The following is a 20,760-nucleotide window of genomic DNA, read 5'->3' as shown; positions in this document are numbered from 1 at the left end:
GAGGATTTTATAAAGGGATATAGGATGCAAGCAAATAAAATGTAGTTGATGTAGCAAACATATATATTAGTATATATTTTATGAGTTCCCTGTTACTGTTACGGTTGAAAGTATATGTCTCGACTTCACCTTTAACTATGGAATGAAACATTTTTTAAGGTAATTTCGTAATTATCTCAGGTCAAGGTGATGCAGGTTTAGAATAAACCTTAACTCTGACCTGACTAATTTTTAAAAATTAACACACTCCAATTCTGATCTATCCCCAGATTTGATTTCTAAAAGAAACCTGACCTTATAAGGTCAAGTCAGATATTCTTGCCATCCCTAACATCAGCTCAAGACCGGATTTAACATTTTACATAATATTCACATACGGAATTTCCTTTTAAGAAGATCCTTTATATATAGAGGAGACGAATTTAGGGATTGATTAGGATAAAAAGATGGCAACCATTGCCATTTAACCTACTCAATTATTAAATACCAAATTTGGTAATCCTTCAAGAAAGCATCATTCCTCTTGCTGTATTAATTTCCATGCATGTTATCATATGGTTTTGTGCATCGTTGAACTCAATTTTGTCCGTATGAAAATGCTTATGAATAAGCAGTATAAAACCAAAATGGAAGAGATTATTGATTGAAGATTTTAGCAACATTTTTTCCCCATAGCTAGTAAAATTCTTGAAAACATTCCTCATCCAAAATGCCTTCAAACGAATAAAAAGTCTTAAAACATGTAAAATTACTGATAGAGTCACAAGTCCAAGGTAAATATTTGTTTCCTTCAAGAACAGAGACATATTTGAATGAGAATCATTCTCCAGTCCCACAGCCGCAAAATTCAGTCATGAAGGGTTCCCAAGATGTCATCATCTCTGTATAGGTGATACCTGAACAATGGGTTAAGAAGAAAACATGTTAAAACTGAAAAGAAGTAACTGCCAATGAATGGGTAGCTTAATCTTAGAAAATGAAGAACAGATAACATAGTTAACAAGATGTTATCATGTTTGCACAACCCTATAATCCATCATGTTTGCAGAACCCTATAATCCACCAACTCCATGCAGCACTTGAGTTAAAAACAAGGTCAAACGATGATACAAGCATAGATAATTGCTTTTATTATATGCCAATCAGCAAGCAAAGAATGTGGTTTGCTCTCATTGACCTCCAGCATCTAGATTTCGGAATTGAATCCACCAACAACTTGTGATGTTTCAAAGGATTCAAGAACCAAAAGTTCGACTGCAGACTATAAACCACAAAAAAACTGATAACTAATTGTCAAAAAAACCAAGGTAGTAAAGTATGGAAAAAAACCAAGGTCATACATTATAATCTGATGCCACGGTCCATGATTGCCGATTAACACCTTGATTTCATTAACCCCAGGTTCACCATTGGCGGAGATGCATCTTGACTATCCTAGAGGCTTTATAACCTTGAACACACTTCTAAAGACTTCACCAGAAACTAGTACTTAATCAAAGATTTTTTCTTCTACTGTATCCCCCCCCCCAAATTCCAATATTGCAAATATATATATACACACGTCCACAATAATGATGAGGTGAACCTTTTAGAGGAATTACTGCATTGCACCCAAAGCACCTCAGCTTGCTGAACAGCAAATGAGTGTTAAACATTTTTAAGCGTTAAATAATTCCTCAAAAAACGAAAAGCACCAACCAATCACAAGCTTAGTGTAGTAAAAAAAAAAACACAACCATACAAAACATTAAGAAATAATAGCATGAAAAAGGAGATGTAAAACAAAGGACTAACTCTTTTTCACCAAGCTTGACTTCAGTGCCACCATATTCAGGCAAAAGAACTGTATCTCCTTCCTTCAGATTAACTGGGATATGCTTCCCATCTCTGTCTCGAGCTCCTGGTCCAACTGCTACCACTTTTCCAGAGTTCAACTACAACAAATGGGGGAAACACAAAATTAGAAGAAAAAAAATAACATCAACACAAAGTGAGTAAATTGATGGATAAAATAAAAACCTTGGGGGTCTTCTCAGGAAGCAAGATCCCAGAGTTGGTTTTAGAAGGAGGGATTATTTTCTCAACCAAAATGCGATTAAATGAAGGAATCAATCGCTTTGCCATGTTTGTTGTTAGAGAAGGGCAGAAACAGAGGTTCTTTGTGCGACGGGATTGGCTGTTACAGGAGATGATTGAAAGAATGGGGAGATCTTAGGGTTTAAGATGGATTCAGGGTTTCTGTTGAATTACGAAAATACCCCCTCACCTTAACGTTTGGAAGACTCTAGACTCTAGACTCTAGACTTTAAACGACAACAACAACAAAATTAGAAGACTCTAGACTTCTAGGGTTTAAGATGCATTCGTGCCCGTTATTTTTTTGTCTATTTATTTAGAGAAGCTAATAACCTTCATTTTGGAATTTAAGTATTCTATATTTTTAAAGTTCATTTGTATATAAAATATACTACCAATTGACCATGGAATGACACCTCATAAACAAATATTAAAAATAAATACAAATGGCCTTACATAAATTTATACACAAATTATTTATTAAATACAAAATCTTATTTTCCAAAGGGTATCCAACAATTTTTTTAAAAAAATATTTAGCATCGAGGTCAGTATTAGTTTTTTTTTAATTATAATTACAGGATAAAACTTGAACAACAAACACGATTAACACAACTCAAATCTAGGCCACACCTAGGACGATAAATAACCTTAACCATCGAGTCATCACATAGGATTAAATACTAATTTTAATTTTGATATACTAAAAACCTGTTTGTGAATTTTATTCTTCCTCAACAATGTGCACCATAATAATTCTGTAAAAAAATTATCAATATTTTTCTTTATATTCGAGACATTGCTTCAAAATTTCCAATTTCTTATATTTTCTATTTGATGAATTTTTTTATAATCCATAAATTAAATATTCATTTTACCTTTTATCCAAGTTTAAAAGTGAATCTCAAAATATAATTAGACTAAAACATCAAATACTATTCAATCAATATAATTATTTTAATTTTAACCTGAAAATTATAAATTATTATAATTTGACGGTACAGCCCTGCATAGTGGGGCAATATTACTAGTAAAATATAAAGTGTTTCACAGTTTAATATATCATGGTTTAGGCTTTTCACTTTTTCATCAACAATTTTTTCACAATCTTTTTACATTTATTTTTTATGCTGGGTTTTGTCCGATTTAAGGTACATATGATGAGTTTGGGCTCATAATTATATTGTTGTTGTAATAAATATAACAAACCTGTTTGATCTGTTAATCAATTTCGATTTTTGATTTAATAGTTGTTTTGAGAAGTTTGCTCAAAATTATGTCTTTGTTTTGAATCCATTGTTAAAATAAAAAAATTAGATATCAACTTTAATAAATTATGATATGTCATATCAAATTATCAAGAATAAAATTAGATGCGTAGTATACTTGAATCCATTAATATCGTAAAATCTTTGAGTCTTACGGTGTTGATCTTTCAAATTAACACACGAGTAATTCAAAGAATGTAACTCTCTTTTCTAAAGATAAGATGTCGGAAAAGTTACGTATATATAATTTAGGGTTATAATTCTAATATATAACTTTCGCACATTAGTCTTAATTTTTAATCAGTCCATCATCAATTACAAATTAGTTACGAGAGTATCTACACATATTTAAATCATACTTTATTTATTAACTGAAACTCAATAAACTTTAACCAAATTATATCACTTTTAATTTGGACTAATATTTTATGATAGTAAATAATTAGTAATTATGCTTATTATATATGTGATGTCCATATTTTTCCTATAATCTCCCACTTGGACCACATATATACCGATTATCTTATAATTACATGTCATTATATAACCTTATGAGTTCAAAACTTTACTATCATATCCAAAAGGTATTCCAAACAATCTCGTCCATTAATTATGTTAACATAGAATCAAGGCGACTTTCGTTACATATATCGTAATTAAAACCATCCCTGATCACGTATATTAACACAACCAATTGACATAGACCAAGTATGAATGTGTAGCATGAAAATTACTATTGGATCTGTTGCCCTAAGTGTGGTATTTTCATCAATATACACTTGTAATTTTTCAAACAGATTGGTTAATAAAACAAATTCATTTATTACTATCAATATACTTTGTATTATTGTCCTCAAATGGTTTTTGCACGCAAAGCAAAATGGAAGCAAATGTTGCTCATTGGTTGTTTAATGTTTAACTAATACTAAGCGGTATTACGTGGTCGGACCGTAGTACAGAAAGATAGCTTGTATTAGTACACGAACCTAAGCATATCCTTAGTCTAATCGGAAATGAGCAAACCGATTGAAAGACTAATATTCCGACTATCAAGTCCAATTGGGGAGATGTCTTATCTTGGGCATCAGAGCGGGTGACTACCAAATGATAGAGATATAAATATGACTGACTAGACTGACAATATATCAGACATGACCCAAGCAGAATAGATCCTTAATCGGTTTTATGGATTTAATCACTTGTGACGTTCATAGTGTGACATACCTGAATCCTGAGTGGATGACAGACTGTATATGCACGACTTGTACACTTTGATGTAAGTAAAAGTCTGAGTTCAAATAGATAAGAAACCGAAAGCTAACGCATTGGTTGTATGACTTATGTTGTATGTAGAGTCATTCACAATAGTGGAATTCATAACCCAAAACATAGGTAAATGATATCCTCTCACTGGCATTACATGGTTGATGAAAAGTAAACGTGGTCATAGGTCGTTCGTCTTTTGTAATGGATGATTTTATCACTATTTGATAGTGATTGACTTTTCTTGAAGGAATATGTAATGATTACCATGAGATAAAATATAATCATATTGGGAGAGCGGATATTATCTCAAAGAGATCAATGATATCCTATGAGGGTAACACACTTATAACAATGTCATTAGACGAACACTGAGTAGTTGTTTTCGTAATAGTATGTCGTTGGGGAGAGCTCAGTTACGATACTATAGTGGAATGACTTCGTGACTAAATGAGTTTATAATTAATATGCGAAAAGCCAAAACATAAGTATAAATCATTTGAACCTCAACTACATATGTCCAATCGGTTCCACCGCTAGCTCATTTAAACCACAAATGAATTGAGTGTTTGAATAAAAAAAAAAGGGAAACATTCAGGAATGGTTATGGTTTTCTCCGAAATGGAGAAATGGAATCATTTGGAAATGAATGTAGGTTTCCAGTTTCCAGAAATGGAAATAGAAATGAAAATGAAAATGGAAACTTACAATCCTATATAGGATTACTTAAAAAATGATGGAATAGTAAGTTTATGTTTTTTGACTGTTTTGAAGCCCAAAAATGAAAATAAATCATTCGGTCATAGTGAACATGTTTAGTTGTGACATATTGAACAAATTTTCTCGAAATTTTATCGGGGATAAAATCGTCAAAATTTTATCGGGGGTAAAATCGTCAAAATTTTATTGGGGGTAAAATCATCAAAATTTTACCGGGAGTAAAATTATTAAAATTTTACTAGGGTAAAATTGGGGTGAGAACTTATTTAATATGTAGATATTAAATTGTATTTTGAGAAATAGAAAAACTGAATTAAGTTGGGTCATATTATAGAGTACTAGGTCAAAAAGACCCAGGATGTAACACCCTTAACCTGACTCGATTCACCAGATTCAGATCATGAGTGTTATCACACAAAACGCTTAGTCAAATTCACAAAAATGTATCAGATAACCTCTTATTTAAAACATACTCTTTGACCCGAACTTTATTTATTAATTGAAGCCCAATAAATTTTAACCAAATTAGATCACTTTTAATTTGTACTAATATATTTATGATAGTAAATAATAACATGTAATTATGCTTATTATATATGTGATACCCATATTTTTCCAACACCGATACTCTCATACTCGAGGTTTGTGGTTGCCCCTCCAACAATATGTTCTCTAAAGTTTGAATCTGCATTCTTTTATTGGAGTGCAATATTGACTTACTACTACGTTCAACACTGTAGGCAACAACATTGCTTTTATCTAAATACAAGCTTTTAATTTTTCTATTTTTTAATGAATGAACTGCACTCAAGGTCACTAAACTATTAGTAAATTTATGTTTCAGTCACTCAACTTTAAAAAGTTACAAAATGGTCACTGAGTTATTTGAAAGCTTTCATTTAAGTCACTATACTATTATAATTGCTATTGTATGACATTCTTTGTTTGCATTGTCTACACTAATTGAAAGTTCTCATTTCCTTTCTCTTCTATAGTTCAATTTTTTATTTCATGAAACAACTTTGGATTTCACAAATCTATGAACCAAAGTCCAAAAAACTTTTGATACGAGCCAAGGAGGTGACACTCAAGGGTTGTTTTTCCTAGTGGTCTTATCACTCGAAGCAAGGCACAACAATTAAAATCAAAGATGAATGCTTTTGTCCAAGACTTTGTTGCTACAAATTTAATTCATCGTGTTCGTGACGTTGACAAATACGAGAATGCAATTCACTGGACCAATCTTGGAATAGTGAAAGCCCATAAATTGGTGGATTAATCTTTTATGTATCTTATTATTATTATTATTTACTTATTTCTCATTGGTTGGGACACATCACTTATGAGTTTTAAGTAATTTTATTGGTTAGGTTATTATTTATTTATTTTCTTAGAGAATTTTAAAGAGTTTTATTAGGGTTCAATTACTCTTGTATTTTGCCTATAAATAAGCTTGCTTTCTACACATTGAGGGGATGGAATAAAAAGAGAGTATTTGTTTTCTTCCAAATTTGTGTGAGGCAAATTTTTGAGAGTAGAGTGATTCTTCTCTTGCTATTTAGTTTGGAGTTTGTTACTTTCGAGGGTATTTCGGAGTTACAAATATTCAAATTTCTTTCTCGTTCATCGGTGTTTCTAGAGGTTCTTCTTCTAGGGGTTTCGTAGGGAGCCGCTCAATCATTGGCGTTTTTGGTTACAAGTTAACCAAGGGTTCCATAGGGCAAATCTATCTTTATTATTATTATTTAACTAATTTTATTTATTCTCATTTTATTTCTAATTTGTGTTTCTCTTGTGTCTAGATCCGGGATTCCGCATCAGTTGGTATCAGTTTCAGGCCATTCGGTGTTATTTTTTAAGCTAAAATTATATCCGAAACGAGTCAAAATACCAAAAACACTTCTCATCGGTTTCTTCGATTCTTTTTTTTCTCCTCTTATTCTTTTTTTTAAAGAAAAAGCATAAAAAAAAACCGCAAAAAAAAAGTTGCCTACCTTTCATACGTAGATTTCTTCTTTTCTTATTATTGTTATTATTTTTATTTTATTTTTCCCAAAATTGAATTTTTTTTCCTTATTCTTTTCTTGACTCAAGTATAATTAAAGCTTCAATTTTTGAAAATCTTAAGACACCAAACGTTTCCGATTTTTGTTTTTTTTTTTTTTAAATTGGGTAGAGTTTTCTTAAGTGTTCTTCTTATTAAAGCTTTTCTTTGACTCTAGAGTTAGGGATCGTTGCAGGTCTACGTTTTTTGTTTCTCTTACGCTTTCTAACACTTTGTTTCTTCTTGTGTTAGCAGATATTAAAGGCACGCACAATTCCTTCATCCGTGTAGCCTCCATTACAAATTGCCTCGTCAAGTTTATTGGCCTCTTAGAGTAATTAGGGTCTTCATTGTTTCTTTGAAGTTTGCACCTCCGTTATTTGATCTTGATTAGTAACCTTCTCCAAACATATTTATAAGTTTTGAATCATTCAGAGAGTTATTCTTTTGAGAGCTAACAAGTGAGGTTATTATTTTTTCTTTCGCATCAACTTTCTTCTTTGATCTCCTGTTAGATCGACTTGGATCTAAAGTATGTTTTTTAACTCATTGATGAGTACTGACCAACTATACTAATTGTCGAATCATCGCTTGGAGCTCACTAGCCAAACTAGAAAAAAGACATAATGCCAAAAATAGCCCTTAACGTGTCTATTTAGTCAATTTGGCCCTTTATCCTTTTTTTAGAACACTTTAACCCCTAACGTTTAGTTTTCTGTTAAATTATTCCATTTTTAACAGACATGCTGACGTGGCCATTAGTTGACTAACAATCAACATTAATTGCCGCCGTGATGGTCCAAATGTGACTAAAATAGTGCCACGTCAACATTTAATTACATTTGGATCACCACGTTAGCGGTTAATGCTGATCGTTAGTCAACTAACAACCACATCAGCATGCCCATTAAAAATAGACCAATTTGACAAAAAATTAAATGTTAGGGGTTAAAGTGCTCCAAAGAAAAAATAAATGGCCAAAGTGACCAAAGAATCAAATGTTAGGAGTTATTTTTGGTATTATGCCAAAAAAAACTTAACAACCTAATAACTTAAATGAAAACTTTCAAATAAGTCATTAACCATTATGTAACTTTTTATACTTAAGTGACCAAATTGTAAATTTAGTTTAGTGACATTAGGTATAGTTTCTCTTTTCTTAATTTAGCCAGGGGATGGGGAGGTGAAGGTTCTAGCCCGACCCAATACTTAGGGCTTCTGTGTGGCGATGGGGAGAGGTTCAGTGGATGGATTAGGCCCATTCCCATCGGTAATGATGTCTTGAGAAGAAAGAAAAGCTCCAATATTTATATAAAAAAACAAAAGCAGCAAAAAGAGCAAAGTATTCAAGTGTGGGGGAAAAAAGCAGAGAAGAAGAAACAAAGATGAGCAGCATCGGAACTGGTTACGATCTCTCAGTCACCACTTTCTCTCCCGACGGACGCGTTTTCCAGATCGAGTACGCCGCCAAAGCCGTCGATAACAGCGGGTCTGCCCTTCTTATTCTTCTATCTTATAGATCTCTTTTAGGGTGTCAAAATTCTAATTTTGTTTTCAAAAACATATTTTTCTCCTTTTTTTTTTGCAGAACTGTGATTGGAATTAAATGCAAAGATGGGATCGTTTTGGTTAATTTTCTCTTTTCCTTTTTTCCTCAATTGCTTATTTTGATGAACAAAGAAACTAGCAGCATCAAATATTTGGGTGTAGACTAAAATGGCTGTTACTATCTTAGGGAGTGGAGAAGCTGATAGCATCAAAGATGATGTTACCTGGTTCTAATCGTAGAATCCACTCGGTTCATCGTCATTCCGGCATGGTATTCACTATTCTTTCAGCTTTAGCTTTAAATCAGTGGCATCTTTACCCACATTTTTCAATGTTATCGTTTGGGGCTCTTACCACCTTTTTTCTCGTTGATGTTCAATTCTGTAATTCAGGCAGTGGCTGGATTAGCAGCTGACGGGAGACAAATTGTGGCCCGTGCTAAATCTGAAGCTACCAATTACCAAAGGTTTTTGTCCCTCTTCATTACTTTATTAAGTTTCAGTTCCATAAGTTCAGCTTTAAATTTACCTGCTATGTGTCCATCTAATTATAAGTTTCATTTGTTGGTGTTTGTGAAGTGTCTATGGTGAACCCATTCCTGTCAAAGAACTTGCTGAACGCGTTGCAAGTTATGTGCATTTATGCACCCTTTACTGGTGGCTCAGGCCCTTTGGCTGTGGGATAATTCTCGGAGGTTATGACAGAGATGGTCCCCAATTATATATGGTTGAACCATCTGGCATCTCCTATGTAGGCCCCAATTAGAGTCCTTTTGTTTCTTTCCGTGTCATTACTATGTTATCTGTATACTATTTTTTCACTAGTCAATAATGTTGTTCTTGTTTACTGTTTTGCTTGTTAAAATTTATGTAGAGATATTTTGGTGCTGCAATTGGGAAGGGAAAGCAAGCTGCCAAAACGTAAGTTATAAGTTTATTTCTTTTATGCTGTAAAATTTGGAGGAAATTTGATAAAAATCATCTGTTCATGCTAGCTAATTAAATGAACTAATTGGAGCATTGAATGTTGTGAAACATTTGTTTTTGCCAACTATTTTAAGCTAGTGGAGTTCTTTCATGATTTTTATGCCCAAACCTTTCTTTGCCAGATGTTTTACGTCCAGCTGAAAAGCCTTTGGTGGGCTTTATTCATTTTCTCTCTGAAGTCTAATCTGCAAAATATTTCTGGCATCCTTTAATCACACATGGTTTCCCTAATTGATCCATGCTAGTGGCCTTAATTCCAAACTTGCATTAGAAAATAGAGAGAGAAAAAGGAAAGATGAAATGTTGAAGTGGATGTATGAAAAAAGAAACATATCCTTTGTATATTGTTTCATTACTTGCCAAGTTGTCATTGGTCCATGAGTACTCAAAATCTAGTCAACACAACTTTGAGTCTAAACTATTTTGTTGGCTACATAAATCATTTCTCTCAGTAATATTAATACTAATACTAAACAACTAATAAGGTTACAAATGCATGGTCTACGTGGACAGGGAAATTGAAAAGTTGAAGCTGTCAGAAATGACCTGCAGGGAAGGGGTTATTGAAGTAGCCAAAATGTGAGTTTGTCTATCTTAATTCCTTGCAGTTTCTGTTTTAATGAACTTATTAGGAATCTGTTGTGTTATTGGTGGTTCATTGAAGTTATGTATATTTTTTCAGTTTCCTTTCTTACCTTTCAAGACGATTGCTTATATCTTCTTTTCTGAATGTTAATGATTCTTCTTTCTTTTCCTGCATTAAGTGGCAATCTAGAGAACATGTTGATGTTCCTTTTCCATTATTATTATTTATTTATTTTCTGTAATGTTGGTCTAGTACTATGACAAGCCTGGTGCTTGTGCACGATATCGAACATATTTATAAGAATGTAGGTCGAATACTCTGCTTGGAAATAACCATCTACCATGACTAAGATGGTGTCAAGCAAAGTGCTGGAATTGTATTTGTTTACATTTACAATGCATATGCACAATAGCATTTTCCTTTCTCTGAGAATGCATGTATAAGATTTCATAGTTTGAGTTTATCATTGAGCAGCATCTACAAAGTACATGATGAAGCGAAGGACAAGGCCTTTGAACTGGAGATGAGTTGGGTCTGTGATGAGTCAAAGCAACAACATCAAAAGGTAATTCCTGATACCCATTTTGGACATACATTACTTTCTGCCTTTTTGCTAGCTTCATCGACTAACAGCAATTACATGCAGTCGGCTATACGAATTGAATTATGTTTGTGTTTTATTCAGTTTCTTATCTTTCAATGAGCGTTTTGTATTTCATGGAAGTTGGGGACATGTAATCCTTATGTAAAAGCCGCCTTCGTTTCACTCATGGATGATTCTCATAAGAGATTCCTTGCATCTCATAAGATTCTTGTTCTTGAAATTCTGCACTTTCCCAACTCAGAAAATTTGGGTTACTTATTCCTTGGAGCAAATACTTTCATACATAGCCATCTTACATGGACATTTATAAATTTGTCTGATATGCCAAAAGCGACGATATTTTTTTTTTTTTTTACTTAATCTATTGCATGAGGCTTTCAGTTCTAATCATATTTTGCCACTTCCCACTTTTTGTTCTCTCTTCATAGCCTGACAAACTATAAAGTTACTATGTTGAAGGAAATAAACAGTGTTGGTGCCATGATCTTATCCACTTCTATATCTTATGCATAGTTTGATTTGTCATGCTTGTTTCATGCGCTGGAATCTGAAATTTATCAACTATAAATGGTCATTAGAACCATATTTAAAACGACATGGATAAATGTACATGTTCTTTATTTTCTGCGGAATTTAGTTGTCGTTTGGAAGTTTTATTGCAAAGTCCTTGATCGGTTTTCTTTTTCTATGCTTTCCATCTGACGACTTGTGGCACTTCACAAAATTTCAGGTTCCTGATGACCTTTTAGAGGAAGCCAAGGTTGCAGCTAGGACTGCATTGGAAGAAATGGATGCTGACTAATGATTACCGGAGACAGAATCATCTTGTTATCTTATGTATTTCGATCTTCACCAAGTTCCCAATGTTATGGACCGTCAAAAAAGGAGTGAGTGCCTGATTAAACAGGGTCTTTCTAAGATCATATGAGCAGCAGGCTTTTGGATGAGATCATGGATTCAAAAAACCTTGGAACTGTACTGTAGATTTTTTAGGCATCACGTAGACTTTGCCAGTGGCAACTACTGTGAAGGTTGTCGAGAAACATCTTTCTAGGTTTGGTGTGTATACCGCTAAACAATATATTGGTTTTACAGGGGCTATATTTTGGAAGTCAATTTGAATGGTGTGGTACTAAGACTTAGGAATGAGCATTCGATTGATTCAGTTTTGAAAATTGAACAAATTTGACGAACTTGAACCAACTGAAATATGAACTTGAAAATGGAATAATTGAACAATCTCGAACCAATTGAGACCAAAATCTGATCAATGGCCAGGTGAGAAATTGGACTAATCGAATTGAAATTGATTGTTTGGTCCTAGGTATATTGATAGTTAATTATTGGTAACTTTACAATTATTCTTTCACTACCATTAATGAGTAATCGCAAAATTATGTGGCTGTGAATTCATGATTATGATGATTATGATATGCATGACAAAGTTCTAATAACAAAGCGACTAAAGTGATTTGAATTCAAGTCACACTTGAAGTGGTGAATACCTAACACAAGGGATTAAAAAAAAGAGAGGACAAGAGATTAAAGAAAAGAGAGGACACAAGGGATTAAAAAAAAAGAGAGGACAAGGGATTAAAGAAAAGAGAGGGGCTGTAATAATAATAAAGATAAGCAAATAGTAAGAACAAAGATGAGAGGATGGTAAGACCCAAGATGGGATAATTTTTTTCTTTCAATTTGGATGCCTCTAGTTTATACATGTTTATTTAAAGGATTTTAATTGTTATGGGTTACAAATACATAAATAAGAAAATTAAGACACTCCATAAATTCTATGAGAATTTTAAGAGTTGGAAGGTCTTCCACATAATTGTTTAGGGTTATAGAGTTGAGAGGACATTCACTTATGAAATAATTACAACACTCTCTCTTGAATGTCCATCAACGAAAATGTGTCTCGTTAGAGCCTTACTAAAAAAAACTTTAAGAAGATTAAAACTTGATAAAGGAAAAAGAGTACATAATTTCTCATTATAATTTGTCTCGTTTAACACTTTTAATAGAAAAACATTACATTACCTTTTGAGTCGATGCATTCTAATCTTGTATACTACTTTTTCAAATGTTACAGTTTGCAATGCATTTTGATGTATCTGTCACTCAATTGAGCTATACATGTTGCATTATCTTTGTATAAGATTGTTGGCATCTTTTCTTGTAGATTTAAATCACATATTTTATGGTTATGTTGGGTCAACAACCTTATCCAAACACATTTTCGGCTTGCTCCATATGTTGTAATTACTTCTTCATGATTTCAAAAGACAACGACTAATGTTTGTTTTGTTAAAGGTCATGATACGGCTGTACCCCCATACGTAAACAAATGATTTGTTTCAGATAAACCTTTATGTGGATTCAATCCTGTACAAGCCCAATTTCGCCCAGCCCATAACAACAAAACAAAGGGCCCATTACAAACAAATAAAACACAAAATAACCTACTAACCCTCAGCCCAAAATAATTAAACCCCATTACCAAACCCAATACAACACCAGCCCAATACCCTAAATTAGACCCAATTGCCAAGCCCAACTGCATTGGGTCTAAGGTCTCAGCCTCCATGGTCAAACTAGGGTTTCAGAACTGAAACCCTAGCTTACCTGCCCTCAACGCCTAACCACCGCTAATCACTCATCATCATCTCCACCCACGCGCCCATGCCTACAATGACAGAGAGAAACATCGACAAGCAAAAAATAGACTAGAAAACTTGTGTAAATCGGCTATAAAGCCGAGAATTAATCATTGTAAAGGGTTCGATTTTAAGCAAAAAAAATACTTTGAAGAAATAAGAAAAACAGCAAAGGTGATTTTCTTAGTTTCCTTTCGGTTTCGACTAGTTTCTATTTATTTCTCTTCTTTATTATAAATATAAAATATAACTTAAGTAAATAAAAAAGGGGAACATACCTGAGCCGTCGTTGTTGTGGCGTCGCCGGAGTCCGAGTCACTGAGAACGGACGAGGATGACGACTTTTGGGGTTCTCTTTTTCGGCCTTAGGGTCTTTAAAACCCGATCTTCGAAAGGCTTTTGAAAAGGGGTTTAAAAAACCCGACCTTTCACCTTCTGTCCGCCGCCTACGGTGGCGCCGGCGCCGATAATCGACGACCAGCATGGTGGCCCTGGCAGGGACTTTGGCCGGAGAAAGGAGGGGTGGGGAGAGTATTTTTGATTTTTTTTTTGTTTAAAACAGAGGGGAATGAAAAATAACTAAAAAGGGCGGCTTAAATAGACACCCTAAATGGCGTCGTTTAGGGCTAGCACCATAGTCCAAAAACGACGTCGTTTTGGCATGGATCAAACCGACCCAACCCGAACCGCCTAGGATCCGCGTGTTTCTGGATAAAAGGGGTTATTTGCGCTCCTGATCCTTCCGCTTTTGAGGCTGTTTACGATTGGGTTCTATTTTTTTTATTTTTCAATTTTGCCACAAAATTTTATTTTTCTCTCGATTTGGTCCTCAATGAAGTTGTGCGTTTTAGAGGAGAAGGGAAATTTTCCCTTCCAGTCCCTCTATTTTATTCGCGCATTCAAATCATTCCTTCCCTTTTATTTTTGTTTTCGATTTCGCCCCAAATGTTGTTTTTATTATTATTTTAGTCCTTTTTCTATTTTTATTAGACCAATTAAGTTAGTACTATTATTATTATTGTATTATTATAATATATATACAAATACATTTTTATAATATACACTTATTTTTTATTTATTATAAATACATATTTTATGTTTCACTTTTTTTACATACATATACGTACATATATATATATATCTATATATTTTAATTCATATACATATATACCTATCTTTATATTTTATATATTTCATAACTTTATATATACATGTATATACATACTTACATTGTTTTATAATATATATTCTCATATCTATTTTGTCTATATGTAATATATATATACACACGCGTATTTTTATTCATATATATACATACTTATGTTTTCGTATTTTATAATTTATATATATATATTTATAAAGTTATGCATATTTGTATTTATATATACATATCCCTATGTATTTTAATTTATAATTTACATACATATATACATACATGTTTTGAATTTAAATGCACATACTTATATATTTTATACTCTATGATTCTTATACATATACATATATATATATATACGTGTAGACATACATATTTTCGTTATATATTTATATACCTACATATTTTTTCTTAAAATTTTAAATTCATACCTACATTTTTATATATTTTATAATTTTATTCATTTTTCTCATTTATTTGTTTTATTTATATGTCCATTATTATTATCTTTTTATGCTTTAGTTTTATTTGTTTATTTCTTATTATTTTGCATGTTGTCGATTTATCCTTTTTATTTATCGTATTTTACTATTGTTGTTCAGTATTACTTATGCTCACATTATTGCATTCATTAACATTTTGTTATGCATATTAATATCCTTAAAAAAATATATTTCAAAATAAGACAATATCTTGCGTTTGGAAATTTGAGGAACGTGCCCTAAGGTACTGGGTTTCGATTTCTCGTTCGACCAAATAGCTAAATATCCTTTTAAAAACTTTTAAAAAATAAGGTAATGTTTTGCGTTTGGAAATTTGAGGAACGTGCCCTAAGGTACTGGGTGTCGATTTTTCTCGTTCAACCAAATAGCTAAATATCCTTTTCAACAATTTCAAAATAAGGCAATATTTTGCGTTTGGAAATTCGAGGAACGTGCCCTAAGGTACTGGGTTTCGATTTCACGTTTAGCCAAATTGCTAAATATCCTATTGAATTTTAATCCATGCCATTCGAAATTTTTTTAGGGATCGTATTTTGAATTTCTTTAAAGTTTTCAGCTTTTCGACACTAAGACATTAAGTAATCAACTAGGTACCAATTTTGGGCGTATCGAGGGTGCTAATCCTTCCTCGTGCGTAACCGACTCCCGAACCCGTTTTTCTGAATTTCGTGGACCAGACTTGTTGTTTTAATAAAATAAAATCATTTTGTTAAAAACAACCACTTTTCAAGGTGATCTGATCACACCTTATTAAAAAAGGATTAGTGGCGACTCCCGTTTTTTTTGTTTTTGTCAAAACCCAAGTCGACCCCGTTTTCCATCAAAAAAATAGTGTCAACAGCTTGGCGACTCCACTGGGGAATTTAAATAAGAGAGTCAAGCCACGAGTTGATTATTTCTTGTCTTTTTGTCGAAAATTGAAAATTTGATTTAAATATACGATCTTCTCATTGCATTTCATTTGTTTTGAATTATAGCTTTCATTATGCTTTGTATTTTTAATTTTTATCTCTGCATTGCATTACATGACCGTTGGTCACACCTTTTAAGTGGGAGTGAGAAGCTATTCCTTCGTGAGGTTTTCACCTCCGTGCAGGATAGTGGATCGCTTTCGGGATACATCTGTACCTATGTCTTCGTGAGATTTTCATCTCCGTGCAGCCATAGGGAAATGTATTCCCCTGAACCGAACTCGGTCTGTATGACCCTATAATAGGTGAAGATCGAAGAATCTGCTGGTTTGGGTACCCTTACTTTAGAGCCAAACCATATATAGTGAACCTTAGGGACTCACCCTAGGTAAAACTACACCGAACCCTAGTGGTACCCTGATATGTGTTCTTTCTGAATTGTTTTGGATTATATGTTTATATCTGATACTAATCTTTGCTGTTTTACTTTGGATGCATGGCATTTTAACTGCATCGCATTTTATTACAAAAGGCGTTGATTCACATTCGATTTCTAGACAGAAAGCTCATCATGGAAAACGAATTTCTTGATAAGGCTGAAAATAATGCGGTTGTCCAAACATGGTCAGAAAGAACGCAACTTGAGAAAGGTGATAGTGTAATGGAGGGGTATACATCAGAATTATGGGACTTCACTTGTATCAACGTAACTCAGAATAATCTCCAAGACTTGAAAGAAATCTGGGCTCAGTGGGATGACGAGGTCAAACAGTTGTTTCCCTACTTGCTCGACATCAAAGTGGACGAGCATTTATTTCGAGCTCTGGCCCAATTTTGGAATTCTGCTTATAGCTGCTTCACCTTTGGGGAAGTAGACTTGGTGCCTACTGTGGAGGAGTATACAGCTTTGTTTCGTTGTCCAAGAATCCAAGTAGATAAAGTTTATGCTAGAACTGCCAATGTTCTCCCTTTTGCAAAGAAGTTAGCAAAGATCACTAGAATGAGCGAGCAATGGGTTACGACACGAACCAAGCAAAAAGGAGAAAATAAATGTATCCCGTGGAGAAGTTTGCGAGATTATATTTTGGCACACCCTGATACAAAGAAGAAAGTCGATGTCCTCGCCTTGGGTATCTATGGGCTGGTTATTTTCCCCAAAGCGTTAGGACATATTGATGAAACAGTTACAAATTTGTTCAATCAGCTTGACAGGGGGGTTACACCCATCCCAGCAATTCTGGCCGAAACGTTCAGATCTTTAAGTGCATGCCGGAGAGCGGGCGAAGGAAGATTCATTGGTTGTGCACAGCTCCTGTTAGCTTGGTTCCACAACCACTTCTGGAAGGTGGATAAGGTTTCTTACAAAGTATTCTCTGAAAGGTATTCTCCTTTGAAAGAATTAGCAGCGACGCCAAGACGTGACGATATTTCTGGAGAAAGGTGGATGGCAATCCTTCAAAATCTCCGAGATGAAGATGTTGAATGGAAAGCTCCTTGGATGGTGCCTGACGAGATTTTATATCGATGTGGAGACTTCGATTGGGTTCCTTTACTCGGAATTTGGGGAGCCGTTGGATATACCCTTCTGCTCGTATTAAGACAGTATAGATCAAGGCAGTTCATACCGGCAACTCAAGGACTGGCCGAATGTGAGTTTTCTTATGGAGATAATAACTACAAGGGAAAGATTCGAGAAATGTCCAACACTTGGAAGCAAACTCATCGGATAAAAAGATTTACCGTTGGGGCAATGATAACTCCTGAATATCATGGGTGGCGAAGTAAGAGAATTAACGACAATATTCCTGAACCAAGTCACGAAGGTAGTCAGTTAATGGAGGAGCATTTACGGGTCATCCCTTCCAAACTGGAAATATTAAAGCAAGACTTTGAAAGAAGAAATGCAGAATTAGAAAAGCAGATAGAGCGAATAGAGGAAGAAAAAATAAATTTAAGATTGGATGTAGATGTTCAGAAGCTTGAGGCAGATCAATTAAGAAAAGGGAAAGCTAGGGTTGAAGAAGATCTTGATAGTTTAAAAACAGATTACAAGAAGATGCGGCTGTCAATGAGGACTGCCGGGTTGGGAAAAACTTCGGAATAGTGGCGCAAAGAAATTCAAGAAGAGAAGAATAAGGCTGATGAATGTGAAAGGAGGTTCCAAGAAATTCAAGCACAGAACGAGACTCTGAAGAGGAGTTTGTCGGAGAATCAGAAAGAGAAAGGGGAGCTAAAGAACAGAGTGACTGAATTAGAAGGATCTCTTCATCGGCACCGAAATCGGAACTCTGTGATAGAATTGAGAGCAAGCCTAAATAGAATTGAAAAGATGAAAGAAAGAACTGAAGAGTTAGAGGCAGCATTGCGAAATTGCGAGATCCGGATCGAGTATTTGGAAGCTAATGAAGATCGTCAAAACGAGCAGTTGCATTACTTTCAGAACCAAGTTAGAGATAGGGATCACATTATGGGAGAAGCTGTGGCTCAAATTCGAGAGGTTGCGGATCATCTGCAGACACTAGCAGTGCAAGCTGATACGCTAAGTGTGAAGTATGAGTTGGAATCAAGCCGAGGAAAAGAGCTAGCTTCATTACTTAAGAAGATTAGAATTTTGAGCATTAGGGCAAAACCGTATATGTAATCGGACTTATGTAAAGAATTTTGTTTTTCTAATAAAGTTTTCTAAATGAAATTGAATCAAAGTCAATGCCTTTTCTTTCTGCATTCATTTCATGCATTGCATCACATTATATGCATTAACAACCATTAAAGGACCCTAATTGAATAAAATTATTTCAGTTAACCTGGAAAATCGACACTGTTACGGCACCCGTGCTAAATCAAAAATTATGGATCAAAGGATGGAAAAACTAGAACGGCTTCAAAAGGAAATGCAAGACCAGTTGCAGGTGCAAATGAAGGAACATATGGAAAAGATCCAGAAAGACATGGCGCAAAAGATGAAAGAGTCTCAAGATGACCTAATGACTAAATTGACGCAATTAATATCCAAGGGAGCGGATAAAGGGAAAAGTCTTGTGATTTGCGATGAAGAAGGAAACAATGATGAGCCACTTTTTCCTCCAGGATTCACACCTCCGCAAGCGCAAATTCAGATTGAACCACATCCCCGAAGACCTTCTGTTTCTATTAGGCCTCAGCACTGTCAAGTTGACGCTTCAATACCGAAGAACCTTCAGGTCAGATCTGGTTCTAGTCCTGGCGATAATCTGGTTGTCCCGGACTTCGATGAAGTAGCTAAGAAAGACAAGATGAAGGAAGAGTTACCAAAGCAGTTTGAGGAGAAATGGAAATGGATTGAAGAGAAGTTTAGGGCGATAGAAAGTATCGACAGCTATCGTGGAATAGATGCGAAAGATCTGAGCTTAGTTCCGGATTTGGTTTTTTTTACAAATTTAAGATGCCGAAATTCGAGAAATATAATGGGACCAGCTGCCCAGAAGCTCATATCACTATGTTCTGCAGGAGAATGACGGGGTATATTAATAATGATCAATTATTAATACACTGCTTTCAGGATAGTCTTATAGGTGTGGCGTTAAAATGGTACAATCAGCTAAGCCGGACCAAAATTGCTACTTGGAGAGATTTGGCACAGGCATTTATGAGACAATACAATCATGTCTCAGAAATGATGCCTGACAGGATAACTCTGCAGAATTTGGAGAAGAAATCGAACGAGAGCTTGGACAATACATACGAGAGGTGGAGAGAAGTGGCGATCTGAGTGCAACCACCTCTTTTGGAAAAAGAAATGACGACGCTTTTTATTAATACATTGAAAGCCCCATTCATCACTCACATATTGGGAAGCGCTTCAAAGAATTTCTCGGATATAATCATGAGCAGCGAAATGATCGAGCATGCTATTAAAAGTGGAAGAATAGACGGAGGGGAGAGCAATAAAAGGACAGCCCCGAGGAAAAGAGAAAATGAAGTGAATAATATGAATGCCTACAGTAAATCAATTACTGTGAGTCAACCAAGGAAAGCGGTCATTAATCAACAGGGCTCATCGAAACAAGAGTCGGGAATGAGGCACAATACTGAGAAGCCCCAGTTCACTCCCATTCCAATGACATATAAGGAGCTATACCAGAATTTATTTAATGCACACGTTGTCGCTCCTCGTTACTTGAGTCCTCTACAACCCCCATATCCAAAATGGTATGACACAAACGCTCAGTGTGACTATCACGCTGGAATTTCAGGACACTCGATAGAAAATTGTACTGCTTTCAAGAAGGTAGTGGAAGGACTTATCAAATTGGATGTTGTCAAATTTGGTGACTCACCCAACACAGAAAGTTCGTTGCCTAATCATGATGAAGGGGTGAACGCGATAATTGAAAATGGAGGAAGGAGAGTCAAAGCCAATGTAGCAGAGATAAGGACCCCCCTTGAATAGGTTTGGAAACAA

The 20,760-nt window shown here is 34.6% G+C and overlaps 2 protein-coding genes across 2 annotated transcripts; one reads left to right on the top strand and one right to left on the bottom strand.

The window, feature by feature from the left end:
* Nucleotides 1-616: 616 nt before the first annotated feature.
* LOC105799325 (10 kDa chaperonin, mitochondrial) lies at nt 617-2,258 on the bottom strand. The gene is made up of 3 exons (XM_012629825.2): nt 2,020-2,258; nt 1,795-1,934; nt 617-896 (listed from the first exon to the last, which is right to left on the bottom strand). The coding sequence occupies exons 1-3, from the start codon at nt 2,122-2,124 to the stop codon at nt 848-850; spliced, it is 294 nt and encodes a 97-aa protein (XP_012485279.1). The 5' UTR covers nt 2,125-2,258; the 3' UTR covers nt 617-847.
* Nucleotides 2,259-8,692: 6,434 nt separating this feature from the next.
* Nucleotides 8,693-12,211, top strand: LOC105799324 (proteasome subunit alpha type-3). Its single transcript, XM_012629822.2, has 9 exons — nt 8,693-8,860; nt 8,960-8,999; nt 9,107-9,190; nt 9,312-9,385; nt 9,498-9,669; nt 9,793-9,839; nt 10,419-10,484; nt 10,966-11,056; nt 11,826-12,211. Exons 1-9 carry the CDS (start codon nt 8,757-8,759, stop codon nt 11,895-11,897), a joined length of 750 nt encoding a protein of 249 aa, XP_012485276.1. The 5' UTR covers nt 8,693-8,756; the 3' UTR covers nt 11,898-12,211.
* The last annotated feature ends 8,549 nt before the right edge of the window (nt 12,212-20,760 follow it).

This window comes from Gossypium raimondii, chromosome 9 (genome assembly GCF_025698545.1).
Source record: "Gossypium raimondii isolate GPD5lz chromosome 9, ASM2569854v1, whole genome shotgun sequence".
Taxonomy (NCBI): domain Eukaryota; kingdom Viridiplantae; phylum Streptophyta; class Magnoliopsida; order Malvales; family Malvaceae; genus Gossypium; species Gossypium raimondii.
The sequence above is the reverse complement of the archived record's forward strand: the minus strand, read 5'-3'. Positions and strand labels throughout refer to the sequence as shown.